We start from the raw sequence: 18,268 nt of genomic DNA, 5'->3' as shown, positions 1-18,268 counted from the left end.
GGCTTCTCTGTTTGCTAAAAACACTACTCATATAGTAAGGGAACACAAAGCAGCTGCCCATCAAATGATCTTTAAACGCTTATGGGGCATGCCTGTTCGCACTACCCAAGTTGCCAATTATTTTCTGCTAATTTATTTTTGGCAAGGGTTGCAAGTCATCTTAAAACATTCACTGAATCCCATCTTCAGCTTACCCTACTTTGTTTTCAGAATCCTGCTCCCTTTCTTAAAAAAAAAATGCAGCTGATTTTGCATTATTTTACAAACTGTCATTCCTCCCGCTACCCACCCCGATCCAGACAGAAGGGAGAATGGACTTTTATGGGAAATATGTGTGAATTACCACAGGACGACAAAAAATGATATGTAATCCAATTAATGTCACTGGAAACAATGGTGCAGGAATATGTTCCTGAAGTAATATGCTGTACATTTGCCAAGTCAGAGACACTCAGAACTACAAGGCTGTTGAGATCTTCCCAGTGGTAGTACTACTATATATGGCTTAAATGGTTCAGCATATAAATATTAATGAAGCTTGTGGCTTCTGTCATGCAACATAAAGGTTAATGGGTACATTTCTGTTTTTCCATTTCTTGAATACTGTACATTCTAGAATCTGATCTGCATATATACAAGTGTTACAAAAAGTCACCGAATCCTTCAGGTTCCCTATTAGTGTTTGAAGTAATTTGTGAAGAATCATTTTTTCTTAATTAAGTTTTTCATTTTTTATTCATTACATTGTTACATGTAAACCTGGCATGCACTAGCTCTGCTTCAATACATTTTATCATTTATCCCCTCTTTGTGAAGTCAGAGGGGGAAAGAATGCAGCACTGTATGTAGGAAAGATTGTTCTTTGGAGAGCCCAATTCCCACAGTTCCTGGAGGAACCAATTGTCAATTCTAAACGGAACTCAATCTTGTGACAGCAGACATTTCATAAAATTTACATACCTTTTGCAAAAAGAAAAACGAACCTCAAAGCAGTTTACAATTACCAGTAAAATAGTTAAAAACAACTACTTAAAATATTTTTTTAAATAATTAAAACTGACTGTAAACTAAAAAAGAAACACTGTTTGCCTACACTGCCTTAAAGGTAAAGGACCCCTGACAGTTAAGTCCCATCATCCCTGGGCACTGCCTATGCTAGTTAGTGCTGAGAGGACTTAGTGCTGAGTAAACATATACATCTGATATATCTAATACTTTATTAGCAATACTTTTTCGATTTCACAAGTGTTCTGAATGTTAAGTTATACCAATGCAGAATTTGCCATCTTTTTATAAAAAGATGGCAAATTCTGAACTTACACTGTCAGTGGAGATAACTCCCACTGTTGGCCCCAAGTGTTAATAGCTACAAAGCCCACAGTTGCACACTGTGGTCCTAATAAAGATACTTTGGAGCTTTTCCTTATGGGACAAAATGGCCACTCTCAGGGACAGTCATTCAAACACTAAAAAGACAAAGCGGTAGGAAGTCAGGAAACCCTAAAAGGCAGTAGAGGCCAAGAAATATTCATTTAATATAATTACGTACACAGACTCCTGGATGTGTGGAATCAATCAAACATTAGGAGGAGAAATATTAACTCAGCAATGAAAACACACTATAGCATTGAAGTTAAACAGACATCACAGTACTGTATAGCTCTAGTCAAATTAAAGTCCCTTTTATACTATAATAAACACTGGAGTAGCCATTTTGTGTGTGTGTGCGTACAATTCTCCCTAACAGCAACATGACATTATCAAGCCCCATTGCTCCCAAGTGCCTTGCTGTATTTGCAATCAAAACACACAGTGACAAGGAGTCGTGCTGCTCCAGGCAGTGGGTGACTGGATTACCAATTTTTAAAAGTTTAAAAGACAGGAACATATTTTACAGGAATGGAGGGAGCAATGCAGTCCTTAGGCTGCCTCATAAAGGAATCTCTGGGACTGCTCACAGATCAGACACCTGTGTGCCTTCCCATTCCACTTAGTCTAGCCTTGAAATATAAGGGTTTGTGATGGATCAGTCTCTAAGTGGACTGAAAACTGGAACCAATGTCCACATGACATTTTTTTCTACACTGAGGAATTTTCTATGCAGATTAAAATCGGTACCCCTTGATATATTATGAAGCCTCATACCCACACATTGCTTGAAAGGTCTAAGAAATAAAAAAAGCAAAATAAGGGGGGGTTGGGGGAGATTTTGAAATTGCTGGTTAAAATCAGTGCAGCTTTGAAAGGTTCAGTCCATTTTGATTTAAAATGGTATCCAATCATTGCCAAACATAGATGAAAACCTGTTCCTCGATCTCAGGAACCACCACACAAACTATGGTGATGATATTTTAAGAGGGATCCAAATGTTTATCAAAGAAAAAAAAACTTTTCGAAATATATAGTAGATAGTGCAGTTGAAATATGGCATACTTATTTTGCTGCAATTACACTGGAAAGATGGTACTTCAGTGTATGTACTCATGACAAAATAAAAAATTGTCCCATGACGTGCTTCTCACAAGTGTTCTACAACACAGAAATTCTCTAGGTAGGAAAAGTGTCATGTGTGAGTCCCCTCAGTTAAGTTGCATATGAAAGTTTGAAGGTAATTATGTGTACCAGATCTCTACAAATCCACGGATGCCCCAGGGAATTGAAGTTAGGAGGAAAATGAATCAGAGATACTCCCCAGAGTTCAGTACACTGAAAAGAAAAGAAAGGACCACAGTCTAACATATGCATAATTCTGCCCTCTTCATCAGCATAAGTAGATATGCTAATCCAGAGATCTGAGAGTAAAAGCAGGGTGAAAGTGGAGCTGGCACTGCATTAGCCATTCTAGGCATTTTTAACAATTAAGCATCATGAATATAAGTGTTAATAAGGTAAGTAACAGGCAATTTTCTATATCAAAAGTCTCTGCACTGCTCTTTAAACAAAAAAAATAGCTTGATGATGTAGTCCACCAATCCTTCACCATCTTGCCTAGAGGACCGAACTCTGAGTTGTATTAAATAGCATTTCCTTTTGCTGCCATTCATAGCAGCTCATTTAGATCAGAAAAGAAACACATAAAAAACCTTCAATCAGCTAAAATTAATATTGTTACTGTCTTATAAAGCCCACCCACAATACAGATTGCAGCAATAACAATTAGCTAAGTGACATAAAATATCAGCTGAACACATAGACTGCATTCCTCTTGCTTTGTTAGATTCAGATTTCAGAGGCTGCCTGCTTGTAAGTCAATTAAGTTTGTTTAATTTTGTGCTCTGGTTATTTGTAAATTCTTTAGGATTGTCTTTCATCTCTCTATCTAGCCATTTGTAAAACCTGAAAACAATTTGCAGCAGTCACAGATTTGTAGCTCGTGGGTGAGGTGGGAATAATACACACCAGACAATGGTCTTGGATGAGCACAGATCACAACTGAATTGATCATAAAGCAGGTAAGCAAGGTTGGCATGGGATGGTGACGTCACCTAGGCAAGACTGCGTTTTGATTCTATGAGTCTATGGTCTGCTGCACCTTCCTTTCCCAGAAGCAAAATAGCCTATCTTGCTCCAAAACAAAGTCTTGCTCAATCTTTTAAGTGGACTATGAGCTGCAGAATCACAAAGCAGCACTCTGGGCGACTGTTTTTAGCCTTCATTGCAGATCATCAGAGAATCACAAGCCCAGGCCACAGCCATTTCCATAATGTCTGCCAGGGCTCAATGCAGTGAAGCAAAACTCTTACAACTTTCATCAGCATGTGCCATCCACTAGACATAATGCAACAACTTCAAGCCCCCTAGCTTTCTGCTGTGTTGGCAGTCCTAAAAAACAAATCCCAAACTGACAGATATCAAGGTGCTCTTTCAGTAGGTTCGAAAATATAGTGACACCTGTCTCGTTGAAAGTCAATTAAATTTCCCATCCCAATGTCGATACCCAGCTACCAAAGAAATCAAGATTAACAAGGTCATTTTGCACACTTTCCTCCATAGCAGTGCACTTTTCCATCAGGTTATTTTGTAAAGGAAGACAAAAAGAAAGAAAAGCAGCTCAAATATGCTACAAAATCCATAGGCAATCAAAATAGAACTGCAATAATAATGACTCAAGTTCAGCAAAAAGTGGCACTTTAAAGCAACAATCTTTGGGAATGTCAGGGTCTAATATCTGGCTCAGCAATCATGTATCAAATCAGCTCACCTGCAAAGCTAAAGGCTAGTAGTGTGGTCTGAATTATGATGCGGCATCTTTTTTATGTCCTGCTGCAAGAACTGCTTTTGCAGTCAATGCTGACCTGACCTATAGGTTCAAGTTAATCACAAAACTTCACTCTTCCTGAACCCATCTCCAAAAAAACCACAAAGGAACCCTGAAGTCCGTCCACCATTCAATATTCTCAAACTTTGGCTACTATCTATTTATGCACTGATGCTAAAGGTGATAAGGCAACCTTTAAAAAGAAGACAAGGCTCTCATATTTTTAACAGTTCTAAAACATAGTGAAATATGACCAGTGCATTTTGTCAGGCAGGGGTGGCAAAATGCCCTCTTACTTTCTGATATTCCCTTTTCTACTGTTATTGTGTGTATTGCCAGATCATATATGGCCTGCAGGTGATGCTCCCTGCTTTCAACGTTTATTGTAGCTTTAAATCTTTATATATTTATTTGTATAATGAGGGCCTCATCATATAGCCAACTTATAATGAGAACGTCGCTGTCTTTTAATATAATCAGGACTACATATCTAGATGATAAGGGCTTGTTCCTCACTTCATTATTTAATTACAATTTGGCCAACTGCCAGATACCTGCTTAGTTTGACAAGTTACCATGCCCAAGACATGAACTGTACTTAGCTCAGCCAGAAGGACTACCTACGTTGTGAACTTTCTGTTGGCCTTGATCCATGCCAACATGAGAAATAAAGCCCACACATGCACCCACTCCCAGGCCCCATTAGAGGAGGGCACCTGCTGATCTTGGCAGCTTCTTCTTCTTCTTCTCTGGCAATCACTCGTGGCCGAGTAAGATTGTCTTCCATAAACCCAGTTTTAACAATGAGTCCGTAACTGACTGTGGAGGCCAATTCTGGATCCACACGTCCTTTCACAGTGGTGACATTGGTTTCTGGGCGGAAGTTGATCATGGTGTGGATTTGCCAAGCGTGCCTTCCTCTTAGCACGTTTCTCCCTTGCATCCTGAGTTCAAGTGTCTTCAAAGCCCATGACACCTTTGGTAAAGGCTGTTCTCCAACTGGAGCGCTCGTAGGCCAGTGTTTCCCAGTTTATAGTACATTTTTTTAGATTTGCCTTTAGACAGTCTTTAAACCTCTTTTGTTGACCACCAGCATTACGCTTTCCATTTTTAAGTTTGGAATAGAGTACAGTGGTGCCCCGCAAGATGAATGCCTCGCAAGACAGAAAACTCGCTAGATGAAAGAGTTTTCCGTTTTGGAGGTGCTTCACAAAACGAATTTCCTATGGGCTTGCTTCGCAAGATGAAAATGTCTTGCGAGTTCCTGCGGGGGTTTTTTCCTCCCCCCCCCTTTTTCTAAGCCGCTTATCCGCTTATCCGCTAAGCCGCTAAGCCGCTAAAAGCCGCTAAACTGCTAATAGCGCTAATCCGCTAAGCCGTCAATGGGCTTGCTTCGCAAGACGAAAAAACCGCTAAACGAAGAGAACCACGGAACGGATTCTTTTCGTCTTGCGAGGCACCACTGTAGTTGGAAGACAGTCATCAGGCATCCGCACAACATGACCAGTCCAACAACATTGATGTTGAAGAATCATTGCTTCAACACTGGTGATCTTTGCTTCTTCCAGTACACTGTAAAAATTTCCAGAGACACCATTGATGGAATCTTTCGAGATGGCGTTTATAAGTGGTCCATGTTTCACAAGCATACAGTAAGGTTGGTAGTACTATAGCTTTGTAAACAAGTATTTTGGTTTCCCTGTGAACGTCCCAGCCCTCAAACACTCTGCATTTCAGTCGGGAGAAAGTTGCACTCGCAGAGCTCAGGCGATGCTGGATTTCGGCATCAGTGTTGGCCCTTGTGGAAAGATAATTGCCTAGGTAGGAGAAGTGATCGCCGTTTTCCAATGTTACACCATTGAGTTGGATTTGTGGCACTGCAGAGGAGTTATTTTGTACTTGTTGGTGCAGCACTTTGGTGTTTTGGATGTTGAACGATAGTCCAAGCTTTTCGTAAGCTTCTGCAAAGATATTTAGGATGGTTTGGGGGTCATCCTCTGAGCGTGCACACACTATGTTGTCATCAGCATACTGAAGCTCTATAACGGAATTTACAGTAACCTTACTCTTTGCTTTCAGCCTGCTCAGATTGAAGAGCTATCCCTCTGTTCAATATATGATTTCTACTCCGGTGGGGAGTTTCCCTTCGACAAAGTGTAGGATCATGGCAATGAAAATAATGAATAGAGTTGGGGCAATAACACAACCCTGTATAAGAAGGCTGCGCTTGGTGCAGACCAACGGGATTTGGAACTGATTAGGAAACCATCTCGTCAGGTTGCCTGCTTGCTGCTTAAGAAATCCCCAGAAGCTGTGGGAAGTATTGAGACTTATCAGGGAGCTGCTTCAGCCAGCTGTTAATTGGAAGCCAAAGGAACAAACTACTGAGCTTCATTCTGTAAATTCTGACTACTTTGCTCATCTTAGCTGTTACTCTGCTGATTAAATGTTACTTAGTGTTAAGTCTTTGCTCATTGTAAGTCTTTGCTTAATTTACTGTTAAGTCTTTGCTTACTGTAAGTCTTTATATCGTACAGCTTTATATTTCATATTAATGATTCTGTCTGCCCTTCTATTCGCTAACATCCAAAAGAACTCTCCTGCTTTCTTGGTGGTTTCCATGGCCAGGTAACCACTAGGAACTCCCAAGATCGGGGAGGCAAAACACTGTGAAACTGATACTATATCCTTCTTTCATTCTGGTGGCACTAACTTCTGTTTTTCTTCACCTCTGCATGGCAGCCCTGTGCTGCCTGAAGGGAACAGTGTTCTGATATATGTTGTGATGGGGGTGACAAGGTCCTTTACCATTCCTCTTTCATAACATTTTATTTGTACAGAATGAATCTGCAAGTTTCAGAGTCACTCCTGGGCAGCTTAATTTGCATCATGTGCATATTATATCTGTAATTTGAATATTAAAAGTAAAAGAACCCCTGACCATTAGGTCCAGTCGTGACCGTCTCTGGGGTTGCGGCGCTCATCTCGCTTTACTGGCCGAAGGAGCCGGTGTTTGTCTGCAGACAGCTTCCAGGTCATGTGGCCAGCATGACCAAGCTGTTTCTGGCGAACCAGAGCAGCGCACGGAAACACCGTTTACCTTCCCGTCAGAGCAGTACCTATTTATCTACTTGCACTTTGACGTGCTTTCGAACTGCTAGGTTGGCAGGAGCAGGGACCGAGCAACGGGAGCTCACCCCGTCGCGGGGATTAGAACCGCCGACCTTCTGATCTGCAAGTCCTAGGCTCTGTGGTTTAACCCACAGCGCCACCTGCATCCTTAATTTGAATATTAGACACATGCAAATCAAGCAAATTCACTTTAACATTTTCTCCTCGCAAATGCTATAGTTGTTTCTGCCCAAGCAATCAGTACATGGTATACAGATATAGATATAATATAGATATAGGTATGAGAAGAAATGGGCCTGACTGTTGGACTTTGGATGTGGCTTACTGTATCAAATCTGGAGTTTTTCTTGACCTGTTGGACTGCCAAACTACTCACTGGCATTCACCCTTGGGACTTTGCATACATGCAGGACTTCACACCACATACACCGGGGTTCAGGACAATTGTATGTTATTGATTATTTTATGTCTTATATTGAATTTTATTTTATTACAATTTGAATAGCCAGGAATTCAACTTGTTAAATGTTCTTCAAAAACATATTTCAAGCAAACTCTGAATAATGAGAGTGTGCCACAAACTGTACATACGCTTTACCTTCTGTCTCTTACTTTCACACCCATCTGCTTAGGAAAGTTCTGCCTAGTTAGTTACCAAGCCATTTCTTTCAAAAACCTGTGGTAAGTTTTAATCTTCAAGTAAGAGCTCTTACTTACAATCCTTGCTTGTATAAAGAAAACCAAGAATAAATTTCAATTTTATCATATGAGCTGTCACTCACAGGTTGTGTTTATTGGACATCACAATAAACCCTGGAAATGAATCTGAGCCTCCCTCGGTGTTATATCTGAACCCTATATTGCGCTTAATCTTAACCCTGTTTCGTTGAAACAAGACGCTTTGTAAACCACATGGCTCGTTTGAAACAAACCGTAGTTAAACACAGCTTGTCAGGTTTGACTGACACGACCTGTAGCTAATCAAAAATGGAAGTAAGTGCTTCTGAACTCCTGCACCAGAGGAGAAGAAGTTTGGAGGGGAGTATGTAAGTCTGGGAGAAGGCTGGGTTCATTCCCATCATACATCAGGATTTACTGTAACATCCAAATACAGCCACTGCTTAAAGTGGTATAGCCCATAATAGTTTTACCATGTCTTCTGTTGTACAATAACTGGACCCAAATCCCATGATTTCAATCAATTTATTATGTGCACTTAGAATAATTGCCTGATGTAACATGACCTCATTAATTTAATTAATGGAAACAGCCAGGCACAGTGAACAAAGTTACACTCCCATCATGATAAAAATGGTTCACAGCAAGAGCTGCTGCTCAGGCTGCAGAATCCACATTTCCAGCACCTTTGGTCTATTTGACGTTATGCTTCCTTTGCAAGCTTCAGGCATAAACCAACAGAAAAAAAGCTGCATCATTTGATAATTTCCAATTTCCCGTTGGTAAATGACTCCTGCTAGCTGCTAGCAAAATAACTGTTAAAACCAAAGTATTATTTTCTTCCTTTGCTAAGATATTAAGGTGACCTTTTAAAATGCATATAATATTTATGGGATAGAAGGATGCAATTAAGCAGGCCACTATTATATACAAGTCACTTAAGGTATACTGAATTTAGTGAAGACCTAATTGTTGGCTTTTAAGAACTACAGAGCCTATTTTAAAATGAAATAAAACATAGTGAAGCAGGAAATAGAGAACTATTCAATCTTTATAAATTTAACATCCATGCTGAAGTAAACCACAATACATGCATGATAAACTAAGGAAGAGGAAGAAGACACAAGGGTTGTAACTTCTGGATAAGGTTACAAGAATTTAAGAGAAGGAAAACAATGGCTGAAAAAAACCACTTGAGTCAGTAATTGAACTTAAGGAAACTCCTCTGACCAGAACTGCTCTAATAAGAACAAGCAAGTAGCATAAGACTCCAAAACAACAAGAAGATTAAATCAAAAGGAATAAATGAAAAGGAACTGTGGCGTTTGAAAGAAAAGGACTGGGTTAAACTTCAGTAAAAGAAAAACCTTGTGTAACTTTTTAAAGAATATTTTTACTCCACAGAGACAGAATATGCAAAAGAGCATAAGGCATGCAAGCTATGAATACCCCTCTCCTGAAGCACAGGGGTTGGAAAGCCCTAATACAATAATTCTCTCTGATTACAAACATGGCCTATCAGCCACAACACAACTAACCCTCCTTCCTCTCCCCAATCCAGCATTTGGTGTCAGGGTCCCTGTACCTTTACCTTTACCCCCACCCTGGCATGTTCTGCTTACAGTTCACTTAGAAAGATTAGTTTTGCCTTTAACAGTAAAGTTGTCTGCAGCTTTTTTTTTACATCTAAATAGTCAAAGCAACACAAGGCACTCTAGTTTGGGGCACCTCATACAGATAATGCTTCTCCTTGGACAAGCCCAGAATCTTTCTGAAGCACCCCGCTTTGGATTGAAATTCAGCTGAATCCACTGCACACCACTAACAGAGTTGTCATAACTTTTTCTGTCATCATACTTCAGCCTAAGTAGTCTGAGGCTATTTTATCAGTGGAAATAACTGGTCACTTTTATCTGTTTTTAATATTGTATTTTAAATTGCTGTAAATTGCCTGGGGTAAGTTGGCATCTTGCAGGGTGGGTAAGAAATCTAATAAACAATAACACTAATACTGCTACTAATGATGATGATGATGAAAATTATAGTATAATTTTATTGTATACTAATGTTTTAGTATCTGTGAAGTGCTTGGCAATTTTGAAATGTTAAGGAGTATATAAATGATAGTAAATAACAGCTGCTCAGATGTTAGTAGCCTGGAGATGGAAAGAAGATTAAGTCCTACCAGAAAAGAATGGCAAACTAAGCTGTTGGAGTATGCTGAAATGGCAAAACTGACCAGGAAGCTCAGGAACCAAGAAGACCAAAACTTTAATAAAGAATGAGGGAAATTTAGAATTTACTTGGGAGACCACTGTAAGCAGATTAAAACATTAGCAGGATTGCAATAACACTTGTAATGTACCAAATCTTATGGACAAAATGGAGAGATATAAAATATGGATTACTGAATAATATGAAGTTGAAAAGGTTGACAATAAGACCCATGGAGGGGAAGATGGAAAGTCCAGAGATTTGAAGAAATCTTTAAATATGAATATGTATTTTGTCTTGCTATAATTCTATACATGTAAAATCAAATAAAAAACATTTCTAAATAAATAAATAAATAAATAAATAAATAAATAAATAAATGGATACATTCAATTACAGATATACCCACAGTTCATAGAAATTCACCAAAAATATTGGTTAATAATAATAATAATTTTATTATTTATACCCCACCCATCTGGCTTGGTTTCCCCAGCCACTCTGGGTGGCTTACATATGTACAGTATATGGTTCCATATATTCTGTGTATTTGGGAAATGTGTTCAGTTAGCACCCAGGCAATCCTATTCAAAGTCTTGGAAACATCACCTGCCTCTTAAGGAACATGACTCTCTCCCTCTTTCTTTCTCAATCTGTATATTAAACCTATGGCACTGGCTAAATTCATAAAATTTATCTGCTTCTCATTTGACTCTTCCTCTACCTATTTTGCACTTTACAGGACTTCTGGTGTTCTGCTATCATTGCTATTATTAGAGGATTTTATTCATTAACAACGCGTGGCTTTACTTCAGGGGAAGTACCTAGAATTAAATGGTGTTTTGTTTTTTGTTTTTGAAAAGTGGCTAATAAATTGGAGAACAAACAAAATAAATAAAAATGACAGACTACCACACAAGCAGTTCTTTTCTCTTTTTACATGCACCTCTCTTTGGCAGGGAGTGTCATGCGGAGATAACAGCAGCTTAAATGTGCTTGTGAGAAGTCATTCTAAGGCAGGGATGGGGAATCTCTTCATCCCAGCAGGCCAGAATTTTATCTCTCCAACACTGGTGGGCCACATTTGACACCCACAAATCACCTGGCATCACTGTGACACCAGGTGATCGACAGGTAGGGGAGATAAAGATCTGCGGCATGTCAGGAATTCAAAGCACTGTGCTGGGCTTACAGGTAGCCCTGCTTGGTGCTTTGAAGTACCACTGAGGCTGGGTATAACTCCAAGCCTAATTTCTGCAGGGATTGGGGAGCTCACTGGATTGGTGTAGCTCCAATCCAGTGGGTTTTGAGTTACTGCCTATCAGGTGAGAGGCAGCAGGTTAAAACCTGCTGTTCCAAGGAAAGAAAAATACTCCTTTTTAAAACTGGGCATTTTTTTTCTTTACAAAGATGCCTGCAAACCCCCTTGGGAAGTGCTGTGCAAGGAGACTTCCAAACTCTGTGCTTTGCACCAATTGATTGGTGTTTAGGAAGCACTGCAGAAGCAGCTTTGCAGGCACTGCCAACTGAGAGTGCAAAGCCCCATTCAGCTCAGTCCCACCTTTTCCTGCCCCTCCTCTGGTGTCATCTATGGCATCAGGTGTAGGGCAGGTGGGTTTGGCTTGCCCCAAATGACCTTGTGGGCTAAAGAAGGCTGGAGGTTCCCCACACCACTGTTCAAAGGCATAGCATTGCTGCCTCTTTGTATAACAAAAACGAAGAATCTAAAATCGATTAAAACAATATACTTAATTTCCTCACTGGCTTGGTGCCTTAATACAATATCACCATAAAGCATTAAATGGACAGTGTATTTTTATTGGTTTTCAGCAATGATTTACATAAGCCACAGGTTTCCTCTTACCTGTGCTCCAACTCTCGGATAGACAGAATGACTCCCGAAGTCGATGCCTGCTGCTGTAGGGTAGCCAGAAATGTGAACTCACTTTTATTCCGGAAGAGCTGAATTAACTTCTCACTAGAATGGGGTGCTGCATGGATTTCTCTGTCTACAGCTAAAAAAAAGTTGGGGGAGAGAAAGAGGAGGGGAAGAAGCATACTGTAAAAATGTTTACATCTGTAAAAGTAAGAAAATGCTTTTCATTTTTGTCTCCTGTAGATACACTCTTCACTCTGGGGGGCTTGTGCCCTATGTGTGCTACTGCAGCAATCATGTATAAAAACAGAAAACATCATCTTTATCAGTGTGCCCCATTTGTCACACTGACAAGTTCACAATCAGACATGCACTGATTTTCTGACAAAGTTTCTGACAGGGAATGCTGAGCCATTCAGGTCTGCTGTGAGCAGATTACATTGCTGATTCATGAGGTGTGCTGAAACAAGATAATAAGCTCCCAAATTCAGAGGGTCTGGCTGGTCCCCGAGTCACTTGCTAAGCTCAAATTTCAATTTCACTACTGTCTCAGTTACTCTGTTTCCATAATACATCTAGAGAATCTGTCCTTGTAACATATGCGGGCAGAAATGCATTATTGGTAGCAATACTCCATCGACGTACTTTTGACTCCCAAATGTATTTATTTTACTACACTGGCACAAATAATATACTTACAGGAACAAGCATCATTTCTGGAACATCGCAGTTTAAACAAGCAATATGTAGATGTTCGTGCAATATTTATTAGACCACAATCTGATGTTTAGAGATGCATCCCTATCCAAGCAGGAATAAGGCAACACTCCAGCATTCAACTTAAAGCCACATTTCCTTCAGGTCTTGTTAGTTAGGGATAGGAAAGGAGTAATGAAAGCAACAGATGACATCTATATTAAAGAGAATGAATCACCCACCCTCCAACCTACACTTCTATTTTGCTGCCTTTCAAAGCAACAACTCTGTCACATATTTTGAGAACTAGTGTCCATTCATTCCATTACTTGTTTTTAAAGCCACATGACATGACACAACAATCCAGATTTTTAAGCGTTATTATTATTATTATTATTATTATTATTATTATTATTATTTTGCCCCAGCTACAAAACTCGATTTCTAATAAGCGTTTTCTAATAAGTTAAGTCCAGTCAGAGGCGACTATGGGGTGCAGTGCTCATCTTGCTTTTCAGGATGAGGGAGCCAACGTTTGTCCACAGCTTTCCAGGTCATGTAGCCAGCATGACTGAACCACTACTGGCACACAGAGGACTGTGACAAGTGCCAGAGTGTACGGAAATGCTGTATTCCTTCCCGCCATACTGGTACCTATTTATCTCCCTGCCCTGGTATTCTTTCGAACTGCTAGGTTAGCAGAAGCTGGAGTAAAGCAACGGGAGCTCACCCCATCGTGCAGATTCGAACTGCTGACCTTCTGATTGGCAAGCCCAAGAGGCTCAGTGGTTTAGACCACAGCGCCACCTGTGTACCAGATCCTTTACCTTTACGGTACTAAAGACAAACTAGGGGTAGCCTATGTGCTGTCCTCTAGATGTTGTGGACTTTAATTCCTGGCCATTAGCCATGAAGGGCACTATGTTGGCTATTTCCACATATCAGGAATATCACATGCCCCTAAATTCAACAGAAAACTTTGAACTACAACTGCTAACAGCAGTTTAAGAGCCAAGCTAGATGTGCTATTAAATGGAGGGTTTCCTTTCAATGCAAGCAATAGCGCCCAAATAACTTGTTTTGTTAGGACCACAGAAGGGAAGGGAAGGGAAGGGAAGGGCTAAACGCCCTCCCCAAAACTTGCTACAATCCTGATGATTATCACCAAACTCCAGTAGCTGCTAATTTTTTATTTTTTATTAAACAGTTTTAGGTACAAGATGCCCTAAGCAAGGTTATTTAAAATACTGAGCTCATCCTAAAAAGCAAAATTGCTACATGGAGAGTTGTACAGTGGCTACTCCCTTGGCTCCCAGATGTCACCAAATGCCATGCAAAGGGTCTCTGTTATATCTGGTATGGTGCTGGCTGGGGCTGATGGAAGCTGTGGTCCAATACATCTGGAAGGCACCAAGTTGGCCAAGTCTGCTTTAAATACACTGCTCAGAGATTTCTAAAACAGTAAGTGATTAATAAATGCTTTGAAATAAAGAAAGAGGCCTTCAAAGAGCTAGGGGAAAAATAGGTGCCACCAAAAGTGCATCTTCAGTTATCTATAATTTAGTTAGTCTCCAAGTCTCATTTCTCATGGGAAAATGAAATTCATTATGCCATAGCAGCCGAATTTCACGTATATATCAATGATTCCATTTCCAACACAAAATTATACTAAGTAATGGAAGAAAGGGGAGAATCCTCATCTCCCTATTCCTTTCCTTGTAAATGATTGATGTATGTCCCTTAGCCATCAGATTTGATTACCCGCATTTTGAAGCGTAGCATGAATGTTATGAATGACATAAAATTACCTAATTCTTTCTAAACCCTAGCCTTGGGAGATGTCAATGCTTACATCAAAAAATGTCAATTAGTATTCAAATATATCCTTAAAAACACAAGAACTTCTTAATGAAAATCTTTCCCCACTATTAACCATGTTTTAGCTTTTGCACAACACATACACAGGTACATTTGTTTCAATTTCAATTATGCAATATCCATATATAACTCACAGAGAGGTGGGGAGGAAGTCATGCAGATAAGAGCTGAAGGGTGGGGAAATGACAAGAAGATAGCAGGCAGCCTGGTTGGGATGGTAGCAGATTAACCGTGGCAGCTAGCCTGTTTATGACACCATGGCAGCTAGCCCCTACCATACCACATACTAGCATTGTTCCAAATATGAGATAATTCTTTCATCAGAAACTTGTGTCCACTAGTGCAAAAAAAAAAAAAATCTTTAAAACTATGCAACCAGCAGCTCAACAACCTGGACAAAGTGTAAATGGAGGTGGCTAACCTGTGGTCTATATATACCCTACCAAAATATAGTTGTCTTTCTGAATACAATACATCCGAGATGGCTCACATTTTTAAAAATTCAATGCAAGAAAGCTTGTGAGTCTAATGAGATGTCAGCTCAACTGAAGCAAAACTTTGTTAGACAAAGTACACTCTTGTGGAAGAAAACTGTAATAAATGCATATATGTTTCTCAATAAACAGATTGTGCACAAAGGTCCTGTAAATCCTCAATACCCATTTAATCACTTAAAATGATTTCTTTAAAATCTGTTACAGTCTACATTGTGGCAAGGTCCTTTGTACACTCACTTGTAAGTTACTATAACCAAGCGATATAGTTGTAGTAGCAAATGATAGTCTAGGATTTAAGTGCAACATTGGAGCAAAGTGAATGAAAGGCTGACTTGATGTTTCAACATCAGTTAAATGTCAAGAGTTGACAGTGGTTTGTTCAGTTGTTGGAAAGTGTCTGAAAAACTTTTAGTGGCTTGTTGAAGAAGACCGCTCACCCCCTTTTGGGGGTGTGGTGGCATGCAGGACAGCTAGTGACTCCCTCCCGCCAAATGCAGGAGAGCTGGATGCTGGAGAGTGAGCTTCAATTCATGCTCCTGGCTTGAAGTCTGGCTCTGCGCCAGCCTGCTTAATTGGGCAATGGCAGGCTGGCTCGGAAGCCAGGGCACACTCCAGGGGGGGGGGCATGACAAAGCCATCAGGGGATTTAAACTGCCCCCCCAAACCCAGCTCTTCTCGTCAGATCAACCCACCCACTCCTTCAGCATTGCATTACACATATTGATTTGCCTTGCTATGGCAACAGTGGTCACTGTATTCAGGGCTGGGTAGGAATTTGCCTATCAGGCGAATTGGCTATGGCCTGAGGGTTTTGCCCACCTCATAGCAATTGCCACAACTTGGGTGGTTTAGGCATTGGGTAACCTGAGTCTTGGATGGAGGTGTCGTACCTTCCCCTTCCCCTCTAGAAATAGGGTATTCAGTTACAGGGATCGATGAAGGAGTCATTTCCATCCATATGCCCAGATAGAGGCTTGGGCTTCAGTGCTCCTCTAGGTGGCAATCCCTGCAGGGATACCCCTACTTGATGTAAGTCAGGGGTCAGCAACCTAAGGCCCATGGGCCGGAAGCGGCCCACGGAGGCCGTCTAACTGGCCCATGAGTTGCCCCCGAACCGAGCAGCCTGCTTGGTGAGTCCCCGTGTGCTGTGCTAAACTGGTGCAGCGCAGTGTGGGGACTCTCTTCTGTGGCTCCAGAAATCACTTCTGCGCATGCCTAGACACTGAAAATCGCTTCTGCTCATGTGCGATTTTCAGCATCTGGGCATGTGCAGACACGATTTCTGGCATCACGCTGCACTGGTCCAGCCCATGGAGGATCTCTGCGGGAGTGATCTGGCCCATGCCCGGTAAGCCTTGCCAACCCGAGGTAAGTCATAGAAATCTCCACTGCCAGGTTGACTGTTCATGTCATTTTTGGCAGGTGGGCCAGAAATAATGGTTACCCATTGCCTATGCCAAACCTCTTCAACTATAGTCAATAAAGTTGTGGCCTGATTTGATCACATCTGATGGTGTGGTGTCATTTATTGATGGAGGAAGCGGGAGTACACAACCTGGACCTGCAAGAAAGATGGAAGTGACAAACACCCCAAAATCCTCAAATCACCAATGGATGATTTAAGGACAATGAAGCAACCTAGAACAAGTTACAACTCTAGCTAATCTAGGCTATTCTGCCAATGGCCTTTCCTCACACATGCTGTCATTTCAGATGCTACTTTCCAAGCAGTTCAGCCACAGCTGCTTCCAGGCATCCATAACTATCAGGGACACAACTCATCAGAAAGGTCTGCTATGCAGGTTTCGTTGAAATGCACTGAAATGTATTACTGTGCTGGTGTGCAGCACCCATTCATTTTAAATAGGACTTTAAAAACTCTCCTGAAGATTGTGCCCTAAAGCAATGTTTTTGACAATGTACAGTAGTGGCACTTTATCCTACATATTTCAAAATTATATAGATAAAGCACAGTAATATAATATTACAACATAAAAGATTAGAGTTCCAACTCACTAGAGCATATGTAGTACTATTTCACCGCCATTCTGAACCACTGCCATGTGATGCACTTTGCAAGAGAACACATATTTGAAAGAGCAATTTCCAGGAAACATTGTGGTATTTCAGTGCATGTGCCAAAGAATAACAAGCTTAGCACTTGTTATGTTTACTAATCCAAGGCTTGTATTAACAAACCGTGCCTGCCAGCACACAAAAGGGAAATGAGAACTCCTCTTTTTTCTTTAACTGAAACACAAAAATGAGCTATGCAACACAGAACTGCTGAACTTCAGCGATGCTCCCTCTAGATTAAAGGTGCCCTTTCATTTACGGTGCAATCCAATCAAAGTTAATTCTAAAGTCTCATTATTTCAATAGAGAGTTAATCATATGCCTAATGCTTTCCAATTGCAGTAAATGAAACTTAAGACCTTTTCGACTTTGGCTGGATTATGTCCTCACATAAGTATTTTCAAACATATGTGTCAGGGACTCAGCGGAAGCGCAGGGAGGAGAGGAGATGGAGAGCGAGGGGGAGCAATCCGAGGGCAGCGTAGGAGAGGATGACAGCAGCCCGATAGATTCCGTGAGCCTCTCCAGCGAATCGGAAGATTCACAGAAGGGGGCGCCGATGGGCAGGGCAAGGGGGGACCCAAGGGGGACACCCCAGAAACAAGGGGCCAGCGGGGACTCCCAGAGCAGCAGTTGGAAATCAGGACCAGCTTCCCCACCAGAGCGTAGTGGGGGGGAGGAGTCCCAGGTATCAGAGCCCACATATTCACCACCAGCGAGAGAAGATGAGTCAGGGGTGGCCACGCCTCCATCGGAGAGCGAGGGAACGGTCAAGAGGAAAGTTGCAGGCTGGGCGCGCGCGCCAAGTTCAAATGTACAGGCGAGCGGCACAGAAGGTAGCCCGGATAGGGAACCAGGTCCTAAAGCCCGCCGGAAGGAGGGGGAAGAATCATCAGGGTCAGCGTCAGAGGAGTCCAGAAAGGATGAAACCCTAGCGGGCAGGAGGGCCCAGAGGAGAAAGGA

At 41.2% G+C, this 18,268-nt stretch overlaps 1 protein-coding gene across 4 annotated transcripts in view; it reads right to left on the bottom strand.

Moving 5' to 3' along the window:
- The window catches only part of NELL1 (neural EGFL like 1), a 372,071-nt gene that overhangs the window by 300,271 nt on the left and 53,532 nt on the right, over nucleotides 1-18,268 (bottom strand). For all 4 annotated transcript variants that reach the window (XM_079966358.1, XM_079966357.1, XM_079966360.1 and 1 more), the window contains exon 3: nucleotides 12,147-12,297. In XM_079966358.1, coding sequence (XP_079822484.1) covers nucleotides 12,147-12,297 — 151 coding nt within the window. The remainder of the gene's footprint in view (nucleotides 1-12,146; nucleotides 12,298-18,268) is intronic.

The sequence above is a fragment of the Podarcis cretensis genome (assembly GCF_951804945.1).
Source record: "Podarcis cretensis genome assembly, chromosome: 1".
In the NCBI taxonomy this organism is placed as follows: Eukaryota; Metazoa; Chordata; class Lepidosauria; order Squamata; family Lacertidae; genus Podarcis; species Podarcis cretensis.
Note: the sequence above shows the minus strand (reverse complement) of the source record. Positions and strands in the feature narration are given on the sequence as shown.